The following is a 23262-nucleotide window of genomic DNA, read 5'->3' as shown; positions in this document are numbered from 1 at the left end:
TTTCTTTTGAGTAATATTACATTCACAACAAATTCTAGATAACAAGTTAATGCTAGTCTATGTTGCACGGACACGATGCGGACACAGACACGGCGATACTGCAATTTTTAAAAAACAAGGACACGACACGGTAATTAAATAATTAATTAAATTTTATATTTAGGCATATTTTTAAATATTTTTAAACATAAAATTCGTTTATGTCTAAAATTTAAATTATGTAAGAACTACAAATAAGCAAATTAACACCCAAAGTAATACAACAATATACATCTAATGTTTAGAGTACAAACCAAAAGTTTAAATAGACTACATTCAATATCAAACTAGATACATAAAAGTGACCGTGAGAATGGGATTAAAAAAAAAAACATTATATTATATGCCACATAATATTAATGTAACAACATTACATTATATGGCACATAATATTAATGTAACAACATTATATAATATATATCCCACTCTCACGGTCACTGTGTGACCGTGAGAGTGGGATTAAAAAAAAAAAAAAAAAACGTTATAAGTTAAATACAAGCAATCTGTCCCATTCACCCAACCAAATGGCCAACAAATATCTAAAAGAAAAAAAAAAAAAACAGAGAGAAGCTTAAGCCAAGAGGTCGGACCTGAGATGTCCATGCCGAGAAAGAGAGAGATCGGAAGGGACAAGGACGGAGCGACGTCTATGGAGCTCGCCGATTGGCCCGATCTAGCTCCGGCGAGGGACAGAGGGCAGCGGCACAGCGGGCAGAGGTCAGAGGGAGGGTGGGTGAGAGCTTGAGAGGTGGGTTTCAGGCTAATGAGTTCTCACTTCTCAAACTTTGTTTTAGGGTATATCATGAAATCAACGGTATTGGTAAGTCCATCTATCAAAATTTGTGATTTTCCTTCTTTTCTTTTTTTTTTTTCACTGCTGGCGTGTTGGAGCCGCGTCGACGCCGTGTCAGAGACGTGTCGGAGAAGCGAGAAAAAAAAGAAAAAAAAGACACTGCTCGGACACCAAAGTCCGGCGAATCGTACCGGTTCTGGTGTCCGACACGGACAAGTTGCCAAAAATAGCGTGTCCGTGCAACCTAAATGCTAGTTCTAATCTAGACCCACGACTAAAATTACTTCTTTGGCCACCATTAAAAGTCATTGGTTTTGGTGGTTTGTGCTTAAAAAATTTTAAGCTTGTCACATCAATCATCTGAAAACATTTTACTAAATTTTAATAGAGGCATTGAGAAAAACCAAGACAAAAAGGAAAAATACTAGTTCTGTCGGTGTAATGGAGTATAGTGACAAGGAAACAACAAATCCTGTCAAAAATTGTCTTCATTACACAGTGCAGTTGAAAACATGACAATTGTTCAATGGTATCTGCTTAGCCTAAATGCATTAGATATCGTAAGGGTCATAACAGCAGTTTCTTATTTACACCACCCCCAAGTTACAACAGGTATGCATCAGTTGTGGCAAGGAAAAAAAAAAGCATGCATCAGTGCTATCCCAAAATATACATATATATGCCTCAATACAAAAGTAACAACAAATGTTAGCTGATTGAAACACTGGCATGCTACTCTATCCAGTATCTACACTAGTTTTCTTCATCTGCCTCAAAAACCTTCCTCAGCTTCTCTTCATCTGACTCAAAAACCTTTCTTGCTTGTTTCAGCTCCTCATTCATAGACAGCAACTCTGTACAGCGGTTAAGTTTTGGCAAATCCTGCATGATCAAAGTGTAACATTGGCATTTGTTTACTATTTACTAACCGATAAAAAACAAATATAGAGCAAGAAAATGTTGCAGCAGTGCATATCCCGCATCTATAAAGAAAAGGCAAAAAAAAAAAAAAAAAATCAGAAAACAAAGTCGGATATCGTTGAGAATTTTCACCAAATGCCATTTTAATTTAAAGCTAAAGAAAAGAGATAAATGGGGTAGAGGATGAAGTTAACTAAAGCTTTTCTCCTTAAATTGTACTAAAATGGAAAAAGGAGAGTAAAAGTGTTGTCGTGTAGGTTCTTTCTAAACACAAAAGATAATAAGATTTTAAAGTGTATGGGTGCTATTAGCTGAGGCACACAATGTGAAAAGTGTGTTGTACTACAAACATGATAGTAAAGTGAGCTTGCAAGATAGTATGCCTTGAAAATAAAGGAAGCCATAAAGAACTTCGAGGTCAGTGACTTATATTTTTTTAAAGTAGCTTCTAGGTCAGAGAAATGAAGTTTTTTGGTGAAAATGGTAACTACTTAAGGAACCTTGCGTATCAGATACAGGAAATCTTCAACTGATATCTTTCCCCTCTTTGATCCAATATCTTGGGCTTTATGCACCTGCAAAAACGTTAAAGATGTTGACATAAACCTACCATGAGTGTCATCATACTTAAGAGTAAATAGGGAGTACCAAAAGAAGTACTTACCAAATCTGTGATATACTCCACAACAATGTCCTCCACAAGTGCCACACTTTCTGGAAGCGGCTGATATTGCAATAAAAAATATACAAAACCACGTATAAATTGAATACTATAAATAATCACACTTTTCATTCTTTGTAATCAAAGAATTTCATGTCAATAATATTGCACATAATACATAAGACTTTTTGTTTATTTTATTTATTGCAGTTAGTAAAAACAAGAAGAGGTTGGCACCTAAGACTAAGACAGGAAAAGGTAGGGAACCTTTTTTTTCAATGAGGCATCGATAATAATAGCAGAACACCTTCAATAATCAAGTAGTGCAGGAATGAGGTGGATGCAATTGCATAGAAAGCCTAATGCATATGAGTTCGCGTAGGTCTCATCTAGTGGTTTTAGCTCATTGTGGACCCAATAATGCACAAGACACTGCTAAAAGCTTTGCTACAGGTACAAAATGTGGTGAATCATGCGGATTTTACTTTCAATCACGTGTAAACCTCCAAAAAATGTAAAAGCCAGTTTCTTTATCTTCCCTTATATATTTCAACTATGGTATTAATATTATCATGATTCTTGCCATTTGTCTTGGGAGTCTGCTTCCCAAAATCAAAAGGCCAACTCTAACCATGTCAATACCTTAGTGAAAAATGTAACCGTAGCAATTAAAATCAACCTCCGAGATGCTTCTGTGGGGTAATTTATTAGAAGTTTTGAAAAGTACTGGGTTTACACAAATGGATAAACTGATCATAATTTGAGCTAGTGTAAATCAAGTTCTTTTTCTCAAGGAGACGAATCGCAGCAACAGCCAGATTAATTCCACCCACATCACATTCAAAAAATTGCAGCAACAGCCAGATTACCAGTGTTGTTATAGTCCGAAAGCACAAAACATATACAATTAAACAGCACAACTTACATTAGGATCATCTCCAAAACCATACATCATATGCTGCACTGTAAAACCCAAAAAAGAATAACAATAAGGTCATAAAATAAAACTGTGCAATAAACCCAACAAAGCAAACCCATTTTAAATACTCACACTCTTTCTGAAATACTCCACGTTTGCGCTTAAATGAAGTTTCTGAGGACTGCGACGACCCAGCCCTCGATTTTGAGGAGGGTGCTGCAGAATTAGTGTTCATCTGTCACAACAATCAAATATCATTATAATCTGCAATTAAGCACAATAATTTTATTTTATTAATTATTTATTTTAAGTGATTGACATGAAATTTCATATGCTTTTAAATCACCAATTATCAAGCAAAGTTTCATTCAGGGAAAATCAAGCTGATACTGTGTAACATAGTACTTAGTTGGCTTTTTAAGTTTTTCATTTTTTTTTTCTTTCTGAAAACAATAACTTACCAAATCAAGAAAATTGAAAACTTATTTTTTTTTCCTCTATTTTCTTAGCTTCCAAACAAGTCTTCCCAGTTCTCAAACTACCTTAGTTCCTACCTCAAACAAACACACACACAACCCAGAACAGAATCGAAAATTAAAAAACAAAAAACTTAAAATGAATTTTAGTTGCTGGGTAGGAAAGTCTATTTCCTAATTTACTCTTAAAAAAAAAAAATCAGTGGTGGAGATGAAGAGAAATTACCTTTGTGAGGACGGCAGAGAAGGGAAGTAAAAAGCTGTGTCCGCAGTCAGCTTGAGAGCGAAATTACTAATGAGAGAGAAATCGGGGGAAAATAATTTAGGCTAAATTACAAGTGTTACCTTTTAACTTTATCTAAAATTATTTTTTGAGAAAGAACTTTATCTAAAAAACTAGCTTCGTGACACGAATTTGACATGATTTTTTTTTTAAAGTGTTATTGGTTGTGTTTGGGAAAGTAATTTAAGTGATGTTATTGGAGTATTTTTTATATACATGTGAGTGTTTGTCAAAAAAATATATACGTATGGGTGAAGATATGTATGAAAATGTGTAATGTTATTTAAAATGTGTAGAAATATGTTAAAACTATTGTGCTAAACACTCCCATAATGTTTAAAACTAATGTAAAGATATAGGGCCTGTTTGGTACATATGTTAAAAAACTGAAAATTGTTGTTTGAAAAAATTTGTGAAAATACGTATGGTTGAAAAAGTGTGTGAAAATAAGTATAATGTTGTTTAAAAACTGAAAATTATTTAAAAACACAAACCAAACACCCCATAGTTTCTTAATTTTTAGAATATTTCTCTAAGTGATTTTAAAAAAAGTTAAATGTACTGGGGCTTAAAGTTTGAAAGGTTGAATTTAGAATAAAAAGTAGAAGATAAAGAAAAAAAAATGTAAATTTTTTTTAAGTTATTTGAAAAATTAAATTTAAAATAAACAATGGTTGTAAACACAAATTTTTTCACAAAGTTTGAAAATCAAAACAAATTGAAAAATGTGTCACAAATATATGTTTGTAAGTTTAAAAATCAAAAAAATTGAAAAATGTGTCACAAATATATTTTTGTATTAATCAAGTAGTAAGTACAATCTCTGTTTCAATTCTTTTACAAAAAGTGCTCATCTGATTCTATCTTCTTTGTGGTTGGTCTTGATGGTTGTGGACAAAAAGTGCTCATCTGATTCTATCTTTTTTGTGGACTTGTTAGATCGAACAGACTTACAACAAATCTCTCGTCTCATTTGTTGTTCTTCAAGTCTTTCGAATGTTCTTCAAAAATTCTTCTTGAGACAGAATTTCTCAAGAACTTGGGCTTCTTGAAAACTTGGTGTTGAAAATTAGATGGGATATCCTCTAATTATAGGTAGTTTCAGAGGATAAGCTCCACTTTGAATTGATATACTTGAAGATATGTAGTAGACTCTTAATTGACTCAAATTTTTTTTAGAGATAATTATCTCTATTTATTTATTTTGATAAAGATCAAATTTTGATAAAATTAATTATCGATAAAGATAAATAATTATCTCTATTTTATTTATTTATTTATTTTAATAAAGATAAATATCCATCAATTTTGAATATAAAATTTATTTTTATTTTATTTAATTTATTTTAATAAAGATAATTATCTATAAACTTTGAATGAAATTTATCTTTATCTTAGGAGCCAAATGACATTTGGCAAATTTCAATATGTCAATATAATATCAATTTGGATGACACTTGTCATCATTTGATTTAATTAATTTAATGACATATTAATCTAGAATTTGTCCCTAAATTTTAATGTTGCATTTTGTAATTGGTTTACCTTATACAGTGGTAATTCAGATAGAGAAGATAAAGGAAAAAACCAAAAATTTATGAACAATAAATTACTTTTTCAAACAGTTTGTATTTTTTAATTTAAAATTATTTAACTAAAAGATAGAGGTATTTTAGAGAATTTAAGAATTTGTGTAAGGGTATTTTAGTATACAAAATGTTGAAAACCAAATATAGAATTTTTTTTTTTTTTTTGAAAATGAACCAGACATCATTCATTCATTAAAACAACAAGAGTCAAAATACAAAGCCTCTAAGGCTACTGGTGGAGATTCTTCCAACCACACAAGTTGATTATCTAATTGACTATTGGGCGACAGAGTTAGCACTTTGTTTAACAAAGCTTATTGATAAACCCCCAAAATCTGCTGCAATGCATTGCACATCCTTGTATACATCACCCAGTCGAGACCTATTAGCCCTTGGAGATGAAATGGACTTCATTACGTTGATATTATCCCTTTCCAATACTAGCTCCAAGAACCCTGCATCCAACACAAACTTCATAACTTTCCAACACGCTAGCACCTCAACTTCTTCATTGTCCAGCACTGGGGGTCCTTTCATTGACAATGCTGCCATGACTTCTCCCTTGTCAATACAAACAACCACACCAAAACCTGAAGCATTAATGTTGGCCAATACAGCAGCATCAAAATTGAGTTTGTAGACCAAACCCAATGGTGGAATTCAGGAATGGCAACAGGCCAGGTTCAGGCCGGGTTTTTTCATACCTAGACCCAACCCGTTTAATAAACAGGTTTTTTTTATGTTTGGCTTAAACTTGCCCTATCGAGCCTCATGGGCCCCATTTAGCCCTACCGAATTTGGGCCCAATCCGCAGCCCAAATCAGGGCCCAACCGAAGAAAAAAAAATTTTGAATTGAAGCCCAAATTCATTTTTGCCTAGATTCAAGCCCTATGACGTGCAAATTCAAGCCCATATAACGTGGCCTAAATGTAATCAGTCCAAATCATAGGCTATTAATCATAAATCAATAAATCACCTGTTAATTATAAATCTATAAATCATAACTAAGATTATAAATCAATAAATCACCTAGCTAAGATAACAATTTGATCATAAATCAATAAATCATAGCTAAAATCATGCTAAACATAAAAATAAAATAAATACAACAAGTCCAAGAAATAAGTATCACAAGTCCAAAAAGTCCAAGAAATTAAAAAGCTACAAAATAAATCCCACAAGTTTAGAATAATTACAAACCAACAAATTAATTCAACAAGTCTAAGAAATTAAAAAGGCTACTAAATTAATACAAAAGTCTAGTCCTCCACAGTTGTGACACAACTTCCATCCTCTTTATTAGACTCCCCATCATCAAGAATTGATTGAAGTGTACAATCTCCAAACATAGTTGAAGAACCTACAACAACAATGAATTTTAAAAATGGAATAAACTTTATCAAATTATAACTAGCAAATATAAAAATACAACTTTGATTTCATTTTATAAATACAAATTGGTCAATTGCTAACCTTTGATTTCACTCCATAATCAATTCTGAGTACACATCATTACCTCTGTAGTCTTGGGATGAAGCCTATTACAGTGTGAACTTAACAGTCTCCCACTAATACTAAAGGCAAATTTTGAAGCAATAATTGTGACATGAATGACTAAAATATCTCTTGTAATCCTTTGTAAAGTAGGATACTTGAGACCATTATTTTTCCACCATGCCAAAATATCAAAGTCTTCACTCCTCTTCAACACTCCCTCATCAATGAAATGATCAAATTCCATTCTATCATTCTCATGTTTCTTTGAACTACTTGAACTATTGTTCACAAACAAATCAAAAGATGGCATTGCCTCACTCAACCTACATTTCATTTGTGACACATAATTTGAAGTACTTGCAGGCATATGAGAACTTTCTTCATTATCTATAGGGGACTCATCTACATCTCCATACTCATCAAGCAAATCATAACAAAAATTCTTAATATCTTCAATCTCCAAATCAAAATTATCACCATAAATGTTAGGATAATAAAATTACAATAATTTCATCTTATATATTGGATCCAAGATAGCAGCAACAGCCATAACAACATTAACATTAGCCCAATAAGAATTAAATTTAGTAAACATGCTTTCTGTCATCCTACTTATCATCTCATTTGAAGACGAACTACATTCATTCAATGCTATTTTTAACTCACACACCAAAGTAAAATACATATTAGTTGTGGTGTACTTACGACCAGGGAAAAACTTAGTCACACTATAAACAACCTCAACATCCCACAAATATCTTTGGCTACCTTTCAATCATAGTCATGTGGCAAACAAGTATAAGAATAAATAAATGCAGTAGAAATAATTAAGTAAGTTGAAATCCAACGTGTCTTACAATCTAAGACCAACTATTTGGTGCATTGAAAACGCAATTGAGGTGCATTTTCATCAAATTTTTGCCTCCTTTTTGGTGATCCAGTCCAATAAATCACATTATCACGAATCATTTCAATACCATCACCAATAAGAGACAACCCATCTTGAAAAATTAAATTCAAAATATTTGTAGCACACCTCATATGCAACATAGACCCACTCAACGTAAGAAAACTAGTATCAAGTTTATTCAAGAGAAGTCTTATCATGACATCATTAGTGCTACAATTATCAACAATTATTGTGGACAACTTCTTATCAATGTTTTACTCTAAAAAACAATCAACAAGGACTTCAACAATGACATCTTTCATGTGTGGAGAATAAACATAAACAAACATAGAAAAATAATATGAATAATTATAACATAACTCAATAAACATTCAATTTAAGTCTAAACATTTAATTTAACATAACTCAATAAACATTCTAAACATAAAGTTTTTAACATTCAATTTAACCCAATATCATAAACTCAATTCATATGGTTTAAAAGAATTTAATATTCATAGATAAAAAAAAAATACCTTAAAACCCAATTTTGCAACGTCCAAGTGTGATTGATAAAGTGAGCGATAATGATCATGAACCCCATCTTTTTGTTACTCGAAGTCTACATATCAGTTGTAATTGTCATTCTACTTCCATTCTTTTTTGTCATCTTTAAAACTTTTTCCCTCTCATTATCATAAATTTTAAGAATGTAACTCTTCAAAGTGTTTCTTGAGATAAGCTTAAACAAAGGTTGAAAAGAATCCACAAATTCTCTAAACTCAATGTGGTCAACCATTGAAAGTGGGTATTCATGTAGGATGACCATGCGAGCAAGAATTCTTCACTTTGACTTGATCAAATTGGTAAGCAATTAAACTCGTCGTTCCATCCACCTTATTATGTTGTTTAATTAACATTCATTGTCACATATCCCTTATATCTTTAAACTTCAACCATGGACATCTTGCTAAATGATTACGCAAATGGGTTGTACCTTGGCTAGACTCACCCAAGTAAAGCTTGCCACAATGGTGGCATTGGGTTTTAAATTTCCCATCAACTTTCTTCCTTGCAAAATTCTCCTAAATATCTAAGATAGGCTTTCTTTTTCTACTTGTATTCACATCCTCATTTGTAGCCTCTTGCTCTCCCTCTTTCTTTGTCCCTTCTTGTTCCTTTACCTCTAAGTCTTCTCCCACTAAGTCCACCATCGAGGATTTCAGACTCCCAATTGGTTCAGAAGTTTGGGAGTTAGAAATTCTATCAATTAAACAAATATTCACAAATTCATAATTGCACATACTCATTGATTAATGGGCACAAATTCATAATTACACCGATTCACAAATTCTATCAACCCAATCATAATTAAACATGATTAACTACAAATTCAAACACTTACTCGATGTTTAATGGGCATAAAGGTAATAGTGATCCTAAGGGTGAGCTACCAGAAGGCGACAATGGCGAGGGTGATCATGAAAATGGCGAAGGAGACCGCATAGCTGGTAAGGGACAACGTCTGATTCTCAAGGGAGAGTCGCTTGGTGAGGGAAAACTTTTTTTTTTTTTGTCCCCCATCTTCGTTTTAGGCACTGCATTCACAACAAACACAAAAAAAATAAACACAATTTCTTCCATTAAACAATTACACTTTCTTTGAAAAACATTTTCCCATAGAATTTTTTTTTTCCCCATTAAACTACACTCAATTATTCACTCATCAAAAATGAAATCTCCCACTCACTTTTTTATAGCTAAAATAACAAGGCTTTAACATATATTGACAAACCAAACTATACACCCAAAATTTAGCACCACATAGTTTCCCTTTCTTGTAAATAACTGAGCTAAAAAAACATTGCACACTAAATTGAATTCAAGCACCCTATAGAATTATGTAGAATTTCTCACAGCTCTTATAGTTGTAAATCATGTCATGCATGAAAAGGCTTTACCAGGCAACAGAACTCATTAATAAATTTCACACTGTAAAGAAAACAATATCAAACATGTCACCCACTTTTACTAAGAAATTGAGAGGTTAGACCACAATATATTATAGTGATGCCACAAAGTCTTAGAATTTCAAGTCTTTAAACTACAATAACTAGAAGTAGCACAAAATGGTTGAAGTCCATAGTTTAAGTAGAAAACACCAAACAAAAAAAATTGAAACAAACATCTTAGAGACTCAGACTAAATACGATATTAAAAAAAAAATGAAAAGAAGTAGAGACCAGATCGGCAGTGAGAGCTTGGATTGGTGGTGAATGCTTGGATCGGTGATGAGAGCTTGGGTTGGCAATAAGATTGAGAGTGAGTGAGAGACTATGTGAGATTGAGAGTGAGTGAGATGGTTGTGGCTGTGTTGTGAGTGTGATTGTGTGAGCTGAAATGAGATGTGAGGTTAGGGTTTATAACTATATATAAGGGGTTTTTAGTAATTTTAAATGTAACTGGGTTGGGTCCGAGTTTTGATAAAACCTGGACCCGACCCAGATTTGCTTTGGATTTTTTTTAAACTCATACTTGATCCTATTCTTTATTGGGCCGGATAAAACCCGATCCATTAGGGTTAGGTTGGGCCGGTTGCCTGTGGTTTAGGTAGTAATTGCCATCCCTAGTGGAATCCATGTCTACATTGACCCAAGAATAGTTGGGATAGCTAATTAATCCTATGCACCCTTATACTCCTCCAAAAAGTTCATAGCATGTTTATTCAGCTGAGTTGGGTCATGTAAGGTGCCATCATGAGAAACTGAGTTTCTTTTGTTCCAAATTATCCAACATTGAACTAGGAATAGTTCAAGGTCTTCAACAGTCAGCTTATCCGTCAGGTCTTCAACTAACTAGAGTATATCAGCTTGGCTGCTTACACTCTTTCTGCAAGCGTACGTAACTTTTAGCTCAAACATCTTGAGTCACCTCACATTCCCACAAATCATGAAGCATTGACTCAGATGCTTGTTTACATAATTCATAGGTACCATTCTTAATAATTCTTCGATGAACCAGATTTTCTCTTGTTGGCAGAATATCCTGGAATACCCTCCATCCAAACACCTTAATTTTATTAGGTGTATGGAGTTTCCACAGCTTTGGCCAGATCATACACCTATACTATGACCTTAAACTTTCTTCTAAGCTATTAACCTCCATTGAGAGCATTCTATCAGTATTGTAATTTGATTTTATAGAGTACACCCTAATTTTATTAGGGAGCCACAAGATAGTATCTGGTACATGTCACTCCCATTCTAGCAGTATTGAAATTTTGTGAAGTATGGCTTTAGCATCCTCCATATGGAATTTTGCTTCAATTATCCTCCGGTCCCATTCATGCACAGTCTAGTAAATTAAATCAGAAACTCGCCACTCCCATTCCTTATCTAGTGGCTAATGTAGAACCTTGTTTGTTAGGAGATTCGGGATCCACCTATCCTGAATTACCCGAATGGAGGAGCCATCCCCTACCCTCCAATAACATCCCTTTTTCAGAATTGATTGGGTTGTAAGTAGACTTTTCCAAACATAGGAGCTATTGGGAACATTAGAAGCTTCTAGGCAAGGTCGGCCCTATGCCTAGGCCATGACCTAAGGCCCCTTAACATTGAAAGGCCCTCAAATATGGGGGCAGTAAAGTACATATTTATATATATTTTTTATTAGAAAAATGTGAGTTATGGTGTACAATTGTTTTAGCACTCTTAAGAACTAGGCCTAAAATATTAGATTCATGTTACTATATTAAAAGTTTTATTACATAGATCTTATAAATTGATGTCTCCAATCACAAAAAATAATTCAACACTCATTTATTATTTTGTTAAAGTGCTACTTCATTGCCACATTACTTTGTAAGCTTTTTACAATAAAATTTTTAATAACTATAGCATTTTATAAAAAAAATTATGAATTAATAGAAATACAACATAAACACTATCGAGTGAATGAAAAATGCTAAAACTAATGCAAATTTTACTACAATATAATTACAAATTGATGTGACAAGAATATGATTGGTGCCACTTAAACAATATACTAAATAAATGTTCGAATAACTTTTTTTTTTTTATTGGTAACACGCTAGTTTGTAAAACCTATATGGCAAGTATCACTAGCTCACTCTAAGTAACTTAGTCATATTAATATGTAAAAATTAATAATAGATTTGAAATAAAAAAATTATAATATAAAAAGTCAACTAAATATTATTTAAGTGATATGTAAATATAAAAAGGGTCATTTAAAAATTTCACCTTAGGCCACAAACTATCTTGGGCTGGGCCGGCCTTGGTTTTTGCTTCTAGGAAGCTACATCGTGGAAAGTACTTTGCCTTGAAACATCCATACAATAGTGACACGTACTCCTGTAACAACTAGGACTCCTGACATTAATGGTGTGTATATATATAGATTAAATTCAGTCCATTAATTTTACTTCAATTTTGATTTTTTGTTGAATAAAATAAATCAGGGAAAAACAATTTCTCCTATTATTTGAAATAATTTTAGTTACAATCTTGGTTGTAGTTTATGACTACAACTCCTACTAAAAAAATTAATATGATTACATATTTTGAAAATCTAAATGTTCTTTATGTTCTTAATATATATGTCAAATCGCCAAAGACATTGTAGCTGAATTGATAATATTATTTACTATTCAAATCATAAACTTATTTTTTAAACATAATTTTAGACTACAAAAATTTGAGATTTAAACATTTGATGATATAATTTTTTTTTTTATATTAAGACTTTGATCTTTAATCATCTAAAAATTTTACAAGTAAGGAAGAATTAAGAATAAAACGTAATCCAATAGTAGATTTGTCAAAATTCATATATAAAAAAAAAATATTCAGCGGAGTGTTTGTTGCCAAACTTTGTCAACTTATACTGAAGAATAAGTGCTTTGCTCTCCACCTTGAAACAAACACAGCATTGCAAAAGCTTATTTCTCTATTACCTGTAAATTAATCCAACCATGGAAGCCACATTGTTTAATGTGAGATGAAACAAAAAGTTCGTTTCTAAAGAGATAATAACAAATGTTTTCGAGACAATTTCAATCTATGACGCCTGCTCCTGATGATAACTTTTTATTATCAAATCAAGACACTAGTCATTTTTTGGTGCAGGCGAGGATTGAACTCCAAATCTCTTATTCAACCATCAGAGATTTTAAATTGAGCTAACTGGAACCCACAGATAATAACAAATGTTAATATAAAGAAGAAATGGTAAATTGAAAATTTCACCTCTAAAGTTTGGAATTGTTTAGATTTTACATTTTGAAATTTCAAAATTTGGATTTTTCCCCCAAAGTTTGGATTGGTGGCCACCTTCAGTAGAGTTGATCGGCCAATTTCAAGAGATATTTTAGTTTTAGTTTTTTAATTTAAAAACTTAATAAATAAATTAACAAAAAAAACTATGGACTTGGAATGTAAGTTAAGTTTAAAAAATTATATAAATAATTTGAAAAGTTATGCACCTTGAAAATACATTATACAAAATTGCGTAGGCCGAGGGTAACCAGTACATGCAAATTCTGAAATTAATTTTCAGATATTGTGACTTGGGCTGGGCTTTTAGGGTCAACAAAACCGAATTCCATAGCTAGCAGTCTTACCCGACCCAACCCAACCCAATTCCCCACGGGCTGGCTTAAAGATTTAAATACCCGAGCCCAACCATAGCCATCGAATTCAAGCTCCCTCAGACCCGCACAAGTCACACACACACACACACACACACACACACGGTAACATCTCCACAACCTAGCGGCGGGAAGAAGACAACACTCTCTCTCTGGGCTTTCACTGTAAGAACATTACCTGCACTCTCTCTGTCACCATGAGCCCTCTCTTAGTTTTGCATTGTGTATTTGGTGACTATGTACTTTTTTTTTTCTTTCTTGTAAAATTTTGATCATATAGATATATATTTTTGTTCTGTTGAAGAAACTGTTGGTTTTAGCTGTGGAAGATTAGACAATGGAAATAGATAGATTAGATGGCCGTAAAGCAAACCAGTTGAGACCCCTTGCTTGCTCCCGCAATATCCTCAACCGTGCTCATGGCTCTGCCAGTTGGACTCAAGGTAAAAATTTTCCCCCTTAAACTTTTTTTCTTTTTCTGGGCATTTGTCAATAGTGTGTAAATTTTTGAATTATCTTCTCATTCCAGTTCTCTATTTTTTTGCTTATCTTAGTTTGCCACTTTGGATTGGTGGGTATTTTTTGGTTTTTTGTTTTTAGGGGATACCAAAGTTCTTGTTGCAGTGTATGGACCAAAAGCTGGAACGAAGAAGAATGAAAACCCTGAGAAGGCTTGCATTGAAGTTATTTGGAAGCCTAAGTCAGGGCAGATTGGTGAGTTCTGTATCTGTTTTAATTGCCCTATGGTCTATGTTTACCTATTGCAGTATAATATGCCTACTATTGCAATGGGGTTAGTAAGGGCGAGTTGGGATATATTTGTGAACAACATTAGTTTTTGTGGTCGGGCGGGGATGACAGTAGAGTGCAATTTTGAAAGAATTTGTATCCAGAATTTTTTTCTATTGCAATGGATGAAGATACTTGTATAGATTCTTACTTGGGTTCCTCATAGAATCTTATATTCAAAGTTTCAAAATGTGCCATTTTAACAGATCCCATGAAATCATTAGTGGTTTGTTTTCTCAACATGTATATTTGACAGGATATGGGATATATGTATTTGGAAAATTAATACAGGAATTTAGTTTAGCATTTTGTTGGTGCTAAATAATCTTGCTTGAAGCTAGTTAATCTACATGAAACCAAAAAACTTTCACAGTTGATATGCTTCTTCACCGTGAATGGCATCTAACTGTAGCTTTGGGCTTTTCACTTAGTAAGATAGGAATGTGTCGTCTTTTGAGTGGATTATGGGTTTTATATAAACTATAACTGTGGCTTATTTGACTCATGAATCATGCCGTTTAAACATGTAAAAAATTTCTCCGTGGTTCAGGAAAATCGGAAAGGGAGTACGAGATGATAGTGAAGAGGACCTTGCAAAGCATTTGCATTTTGAATATCAATCCAAATACCACAACATCAGTTATAGTTCAGGTAATAGTTTTGGTTCAAGTGGACAATTTTTCTGTCTTTATCTTTTTGATGTTATGTTGCTTTAGCTTTTCCCCTATTAGTCATGCAACTTACAGACTCTAGTTTAAATAGGTGAGATTGATTCTGTCATCTTGTACATTCTATATTTGTTTATTTCATATATATTTTAGGGTAAATTCTAGTTTTAGGATTTGGTGCTTGAAAATTGGGGTAAATTTGATTTTGGTTCCTCTGATATTTAAAATGTGATAATTTAGGCCCTCCATCACTTCTGTCAATAATTTGCATATGTGATTAATGGCACGCTGACTAGATTGTTGTTGTGGAATTCTTAACTGAAGTGGCACTGGTATTTTTTATTTTTAAATTCTGTCTTTTATTTTCTTCCTCATATTTTCTTTTCTTATTTTGCTGCCCACCATGGTTGAGACCCACAACACATCTATGCCCACCAACATCTTCAGCGAGATTTATAAAGCATCCCAAGTCCCAACAGAACTCTCCCACTTAACCACACCAACCAAGGCAGAACTTGATCCAAAATCTCTCAAATCCAATTGTCAACACCCCAATGAAACACCAAAACAAAGGGTCAACCATGAGTATTACCTTTGTCAATACTCTTGATAGTAGCATTGCCTTCACCTCTTGAATCCTATATTCCTTGCAAAATCTTAGATGGTATCCTCTCCTTCCTCCTTCCCAGTCCCACTGTGACTGCTTCACACCTAACCTCTATCACACCCAATAGAGTTAGAACCCAAAATACTGTGCCACCACCCCAAAATACCCACACTTAAAGGCTCCAACCAGTAGCATAACATCCAAGCCACCAAATATATTCCCAATTGTTTTGCATAGTTGCCATGAATACCCCTAAACAGCTCTTAGGTGAGGGCCTTTTGCATAATGTCCCAGGCACTGAAGTCGAGTGTCACGGTGAGGCCTTGCATAATGTCCCAAGTGCTAAAGGTGAGTGCCTTGCATAAGTCCCAGACTCTTGAGGTGAGTGCCTGGCGCATTATTAGTGCTGCTCTCCTTAAGTGATATAAGGACTTGGCACCTTGAGGTTACTTTTCACCTTTGACAGCATGGCATTGGCAAGCATATTTATCTCTTAAATTGTCTTTTGTAGCTCATAACTGAGAGGGCACATAATTCTTCATTTGCCTTAGATGTTGATGCATATTATTTTAAGGGTGTGTTTGGATATCACTTATTTTTCTGAAACTGAAAAATTATTGTTGAAAGTACTATAGATAAAAGTAAAAGTTGGTTGAAATAGTATAGCGGAGCCATAAATATTAGCAAAAATAAGCTACATGGTGAAATAATTTTAATTTTTCATCATCATCCAAACGCACACTAAAGCTATTAAAAGTAGATTGAGGGTTGTGCTAGATAATCTTATCTCTGAGTCTCAAAATGCTTTTGTTGGTGGGAGACAAATCTTGGATTCAGTGCTTATTGCTAATGACAGCCTAGATAGCAGATTGAAGAGTCATGTTACCGGGGTGGTTTGTAAATTGGACATTGAAAAAGCCTATGACCATGTGAATTGGGATGCTTTGTTCTATTTGTTGGATAGAATGGGTTTTGGGGTGAAATGGAGGGGGTGGATAAAGGCTTGTATAACTACTGTTCGCTTCTCTATTATTGTGAATGGGTCTCCGGTAGGCTTTTTTGGAAGCTCTCGTGGATTGAGACAAGGTGATCCGTTGTCCCCTCTTCTTTTCCTTTTAATTATGGAAGTACTAAGTAGGATTTTGAAGAAAATTGAGGATTGTGGTTTGCTTCGTGGTTTTCATGTGGGGCCAACTAACTCTATAGGGGTACGCATTTCACACTTGTTGTTTGTAGATGATACCATATTGTTTTGTGATGCTTCTAGAGATCAGTTGTTGTTCATTAGGCTGGCTTTGACATGCTACAAAGCATTTACTGGTTTGAAAGTTAATGCAGGGAAGAGTGAGATTGTTCTGGTTGGGGAGGTTGGAAATATAGATGCTTTGGCTACCATACTTCGATATAGGGTGGGTAGTTTGCCTATGAAATACTTGGGAATGCTGTTGGGCACCCCATACAAAAAGCATCTATGTGGAATCCTATATTGGAAGTTTCTTTATTTATCAAAGGGGGGTAGACTGACCCTGTTGAAGAGTACTCTTTCTAGCCTTCCTACGTACTATCTATCCTTATTTGTCATCCCTATAGCTGTGGCTGATAGATTGGAGCATATTCAGAGAAATTTTTTATGGGGATCTTCCGAGGAGTGTTTTAAATATCTTTTGGTGGCTTGGGAGAATGTGTGTTTACTATTAGAAATGGGTGGTTTGGGGATAAAGAAGTTAGTGCATTTTAATAAAGCCTTGTTAGGGAAATGGTTATGGAGGTTTGGAAGAGAAGGCACTCATCTTTGGAGGAGGGTTATTGCAACTAAATATGGAGAGGGCTACCTATCAAAAAAAAAAATGGAGAGGGTCAAGGGGGATGGACTACTAAAATATGTAGAAGGGCTCACGGATGTGGTCTGTGGCGTGGTATTCATGATGGTTGGGAGAGTTTCTCCAAACATGTGGCCTTAGTGGTGGGTAAAGACACTCGTATTCTTTTTTGGCATGACAAGTGGGTTGGAGATAACTCACTTAAAATGCTCTATCCTCAGTTGTATGTGTGTTCTAATGACAAGGAAGCTTGCATTTCTGATGTATTATGCTATCAAGAGGGTGGAAATGATAGAATTTGGAACTTGAGATTTCATAGGGATTTTCATGCAAGGGAATTAGAGGCTGCCTTCTTGTTCCTTAAGTTCATTCAATCTCAGATTCCTAGGGGTGGTGGGAGTGACACTTCATTCTGGTGTCTTAACGGGAATGGCAGGTTTGATACCCGGTCCTATTACAATAACATTAGGGGTGCAGCTGCCTCCAATTTTCCGTGGAATGGTGTTTGGAAAGCTAAGATCCCTAAGAGGGTGGCATTTTTTGTGTGGACAGCGGTTCATGGGCAGATCCTTACGTTGGATAATCTTATGCTTAGGGGACGCATTTTGGTGAATTGGTGTTGTATGTGCCATCGTAATGAGGAAATTGTGGATCATCTCCTCATCAATTGTCCTGTAGCTTACTCACTGTGGGTTCATATGTTTAAGATCTTTGGGATCCAATGGGTCATGCCAGACTCTATGGAAAGCTTGGTGTATTGTTGGAGCTATTGGCTGGGAAAATTTAATTCAGATATTTGGAATATGGTTCCTGGCTGTTTGATGTGGATTGTTTGGACGGAAAAAAATTGGCGCTCTTTTGAGGATACTGAGAAATCCTTGGTTCAATTACAAGCTCTATGCCAAAAGATTTTATTTGATTGGTCTATGTGTTGGGGCTTCTAGGATTGTTCCACTATCTTGGAGTTTATTTCTTCTCTTAGTATTGCACTTTAAGTTTTTTCTGGCTGTTTGTTGCTGTTTGTTTGTTTGTTGCATTTCCTTGTGTTCACCATCATGAACACCTTGTATTTGTTTTCTTCTGTTTTTCAGTTTGTTTAATAATACTCTTATTACCTATCGAAAAAAAGTTTTTATATAATAAATAGGTTCTTGCATCTCTTGATTTTTTTCATGTTTCTGTTGCAGGTTATCAATGATGATGGGGCTGTATCCTTCACGGTTATATGTCTTTGATGTAATAGAGTCATAGCAGTTCTGGTGGGCTGCTAATGAGTCCTAGCTCAGATAGCATCTCCTTCCCTTGTAAGAGCAAGGTGGAGGTTGAGGTCATGGGTTTAAGACCCACCATGCAATTCTTTGCTGACCTTTGCCAAACTTGTGCTCTACGAATGTTGGTTTTTATGCTTTAAAATCCTCATAAGATTTACATCAAGGGGCTATTTTATTTTTGCTTTTAACCTTTTATTTTAGTTTTTGTCCTACATTGAAGACATTTCATCTGGGTTGATAGAGCTGCTCTTATAACGTTTTAAAATTTGTGCTCTTAGTTTTTAATAATTCATAATTAGGAATTCATTAGTGAGGATGTGTTTGGATGTCCCTTGGATTTGATTCCTTCAATTATGGGAAGAGTCTTGTAGCTCAATTGGCATTTCTTGGTGTTTCCAATGGAGACATCCAAGGATTTATTCCCCCACCCCCAACTATTTGAAATTTAACAAGTATTCTTTCAATTTTTTATTTTTTTTTTCCACATGGAATGCAATTGTTTGACCTTTGTTTTGTATTACATATATATTTTTTTATAAAATTCCCTGGAAGAGTTTATCTATGTTTATTTGTTTTTGGTAATAACTGGTGTCTTTCATAACAAGTACACAAATGCAATTGCATTGACACTTTTCAAAGGGTTGACTCGTGCCATTTTAGTGCTGTGGAGGTACAAAAGGAATTAACCTTTTTTTACCTTGAGACATCAATTATCCTGTTCTAGGCACTTATGAAAGGAAAAGGAAAAGGAAAAGGAAAAGAAGAATATTGACCAATGCCTTGGAAAATTTGCCAGCTTCTCTCCCTCATCTTATTCTTTGTATTCTTATTTTATACATCAATGTGACGAAACACTCCTTTACTAAATTTGTTGTATAGCTTCTCCCATGTGCCATCAATGCAGCATGTGCTGCTCTTGTAGATGCTGGAATTCCACTGAAGCATCTTGCTGGTAATTAAGAGTAATGGTTAACTTCCATATTTCTGTTTGATGGTGAGGACTGACTGTTTCAAACTTTTCTTTGCAGTTGCAATCTGTTGTTGTTTGGCAGATAGTGGATACATCATACTGGACCCCACCAAGCTAGAAGAGCAGGTCACTGTACTTTTCTTCTTTTACATTTTAGTATTTCTTATGGTTGTGCATGATATTAAGTGAAATGACATACTTAAATACACTTTTTAAAAATTAAAAAAAAAAAAAATATTGTACATGTTACTCTGATAAACCTCATGTTACAGTCTGGATAAGACTCCAAAGTGTTTCAAATTTCTTAACCTGAAAAGGAGAAAACTCATTACCTCGTGAGTGTAGTCATATGTAATATAATTGCACTGTTGTAGTTTTCCATTGTGATAAGAAATGTACCTATTCAAAAAGAAATGTAACTTTTTTTTTTTAATGCTCTAAGGCTTAAAGGGTAGATATTTTGAGGACGTAAATGTCGGGTTGCTTTGGTTTATACTTAAGCTGTCTTAAGCTTAACATTGTCTGAAATTTTTGCAGAGTATGAAAGCATATGCATATTTGGTCTTTCCAAACTCGATTCTCTCAGTTTGCCCAGAGGGATCATTAAAGGTACAAGGTGAACCAATGGAACATGGGGTTATAACATCTGGTACCCAGGGTGCAATGTCAGGTATTATCGCACTTTAATTGTTTCATCTCTTAATCTCGAACGTTTGTTTGTCATTCATCATATGTATTCAGCTTCTGGGCATGAGCATAATCTGCATAGCTTGTTAGGTTGAATGCCCCTGGATTACTTGGCAAATGATTCTGGCAGGTGGGGTTAGTTGCCCGTAGGTTTTATTAGCTAGATGGAGTCCAAAGGGTTCTTTATTAGAAAGGTTCCCTACATTATCAAAAAAAAAAAAAAAAATCATCTGTATTCAATATTTCGTAAGCTTGTTGTTTCTTGACCCTTAGTTTTTAATGGCTCCTTAATTAAGTTTCAATAATTAATGTTTCGAGGTTAAGTGGGCATTTGTTCCAATTGACTGACAGGTGCAGTTTCCCATCCTGATCAATCGATTAATTTAATTTCTTGGATGGAATGCTCCATTCTGAATACCTAACAGCTTCTCATGGTTTCTGTCAGCAATAGGGCAATAGGCATTAAATCCAGAAAAACTTGGTTTCCTTTTTGGTTGTAGGTGTAGCCAACCTGCTATTATAGATATGACAGAAAGAAATATACTATATAATAAAAGTTGGGTCCTATAAGCTGTGGTTGTTTCTAGTGGGTTGTGTCAAGTGGGTTATATTTGTTTTGTGACAAGTGTCTACACTCATTAATTATTAATATAGTTTACCGTAGATTAAACTCTCTTGCCAATAGTTTACATAAAATTCTAATACTAAAACTCTCAAGTAATTTTTACTTCAACTAAAATTTTATTAGCAAAAGTAAAAAGTTACAAGTAATTTAAAATAAATTTAATTTCATTTTATTTACATATAACCCTTGCATCCCACGGGCATCTAGTAATTGTAAAAGAGCTGTTCTCTAGTTGACCATATAAATGGTCTTCCTGGGAAGGCAAGTCCATTGGAAAATTGGCTTTACTATTATTAGTATTGACACTTCTAATCCAGGATCAAATTTGTGTATTATTATCCTCCTAGCTGAATAAAGGTTGGCATATTTGTGAGAGTGAAGTGCAACGTAGCTCACCTGAATTATCAACAGTCTCTCTGGTTAGCAACTGCTCTTATCAAAAGATAAAAAAAGTTAGCAACTGCTCTTCATATTAGGTCTTCTATATGACATGCAAGTGGAAACTTTGACTGGGTTGGAGAATGTTTTTGTCTGTCTCATTAGTTTAAATGTGTCTCTATATGGGTTCTGGAGTTCTGATTCTTGATCTAATTTGGTTCTTGTTTAAAAACTGTTCCAGTGGATGATTATCTTAACTGTCTTGAACGAGGGCGTGCTGCTACTGCTAAGATGTCTACTGTGCTTAGAAGGAACTTGCAACCACAAATTGCCAGTGACTTAAGTAAAGCTGGTTGATTTTGATTGTTATTGTAAGTAGCTTTTACTTTTATAGAGGTCAGGCCTTGTGTGATAGCAAACACCATTCACCCAAAGTGACATGTGGATTCGAGCTTGGGAATCACCCTCTCCAAAAAAAAAGAAAAAGGGGTGGGGGGTGGGGGGAGTTGTGCTATAAGTTTCCTACCGATAGACTCTCCTAGACTCGGTAAAAGTGGGAGTTTTGTACAACCTTTATGGGAAGTAGTACAATCCCATTGGTTAGCATTGAAACTAAGAAAACCCTAACCTAAACCCTAATCTAGATATGTGATGGAGTGATACTGGTGCCATTTTTTAAGCTTACCATTGCTAAATTTGGGCTGCTGGCCTGAAGAAAATATACCTTTGGGCTAGTACTATAACGCCATTACATGTTGTAGTAAAATACTTTATGTGAAGAATTAATCTGGCCCAGGTTGTTTGCCATATCCATGTTCCCCTTTTTCTCTTACTCTCACTTGTGTTTGACTTGTTGCTTGATAGAAATGCCTATGAAACATCAATTCTAAAAGGGACTCCGTGTTATTATGCATGAATATATATATATTGAAACAGGAATATTCGCATGGCCTTCCAATCTTTCAATGCGACCAAAAACAGGTTCTGCCTACCAATAGTTGTGTCTGGAACTGAAAGAATCTCACGAGCAATGATACCTTTATTTTGGAACAGCCAATCTGTCTTATTCCGTACCTTACTCAATCCAAATTATATTGGCTCTGGGTGATATATCCATTGACTACAATTATGTTGGCTCTGGTTAAATATCCATTGGCTATAGAGATTGATGGATGCTAAACCCAATTAATCCATTAGCTGTACTAAATAACTATATTGAAAGCAACCAAAGATTAAGCTAGTTAACTTTAAATTTAATTATATGCCCTGTTCTTTGATAATTTGAAACTAATCTAAGTTCCTTTAAAAAAAATTAACTTACCATCAACTAAAGCGAAAAATTCAATGAAAAAATCTGTTACTTAAAAATATTATGTTCTAGAAAAGCTAGGTCTTTTTTTATTAGGTTTTTCGTAATAACAAAATTTTAACTATAAAGAAATGGTAAAAATTAAAAAAAGTCATCGTATCACGAGAGCGAAAAAAAACTAGTATAGGAAATATATCTACATATGTAGTTCTACAAAATTACAAACTACATTCCTTTTTCCTAAAATGGAGCAAAATGGATCATTCGCATGTTCGATGTAAGGATATTTAGGTAATTCACAATTGACATTGGTATTATTAAATTTAGATTTGAAACATTTCATATATTATAGTTATTTATTTTATGCAAGAACCTAATTGTAACTAAATGTTAAAATTT

At 34.2% G+C, this 23262-nt stretch overlaps 2 protein-coding genes across 4 annotated transcripts; one reads left to right on the top strand and one right to left on the bottom strand.

Moving 5' to 3' along the window:
- Window positions 1–1383: 1383 nt before the first annotated feature.
- Window positions 1384–4174, bottom strand: LOC142612741 (transcription initiation factor TFIID subunit 13-like). 2 transcript variants are annotated; one of them, XM_075784890.1, is made up of 6 exons: window positions 4036–4174; window positions 3466–3568; window positions 3340–3377; window positions 2418–2477; window positions 2254–2328; window positions 1384–1714 (listed from the first exon to the last, which is right to left on the bottom strand). In XM_075784890.1, exons 2-6 carry the CDS (start codon window positions 3566–3568, stop codon window positions 1586–1588), a joined length of 405 nt encoding a protein of 134 aa, XP_075641005.1. In that variant the 5' UTR covers window positions 4036–4174; the 3' UTR covers window positions 1384–1585. The 2 variants fall into 2 exon arrangements, with proteins under 2 accessions (XP_075641005.1, XP_075641006.1); XM_075784891.1 differs by lacking the exon at window positions 4036–4174 and adding an exon at window positions 3795–3926.
- Window positions 4175–13784: 9610 nt separating this feature from the next.
- LOC142614266 (exosome complex exonuclease RRP46 homolog) lies at window positions 13785–22361 on the top strand. 2 transcript variants are annotated; one of them, XM_075786848.1, is made up of 9 exons: window positions 13785–13904; window positions 14044–14182; window positions 14340–14453; window positions 15079–15179; window positions 18811–18831; window positions 19774–19846; window positions 19923–19990; window positions 20402–20534; window positions 21796–22361. In XM_075786848.1, the coding sequence occupies exons 2-9, from the start codon at window positions 14077–14079 to the stop codon at window positions 21909–21911; spliced, it is 732 nt and encodes a 243-aa protein (XP_075642963.1). In that variant the 5' UTR covers window positions 13785–13904; window positions 14044–14076; the 3' UTR covers window positions 21912–22361. The 2 variants fall into 2 exon arrangements, with proteins under 2 accessions (XP_075642963.1, XP_075642964.1); XM_075786849.1 differs by having other exon boundaries at window positions 13815–13904; window positions 14020–14182.
- Window positions 22362–23262: the final 901 nt, after the last annotated feature.

Source organism: Castanea sativa, chromosome 10, assembly GCF_040712315.1.
Source record: "Castanea sativa cultivar Marrone di Chiusa Pesio chromosome 10, ASM4071231v1".
Taxonomy (NCBI): domain Eukaryota; kingdom Viridiplantae; phylum Streptophyta; class Magnoliopsida; order Fagales; family Fagaceae; genus Castanea; species Castanea sativa.
The sequence above is the reverse complement of the archived record's forward strand: the minus strand, read 5'-3'. Positions and strand labels throughout refer to the sequence as shown.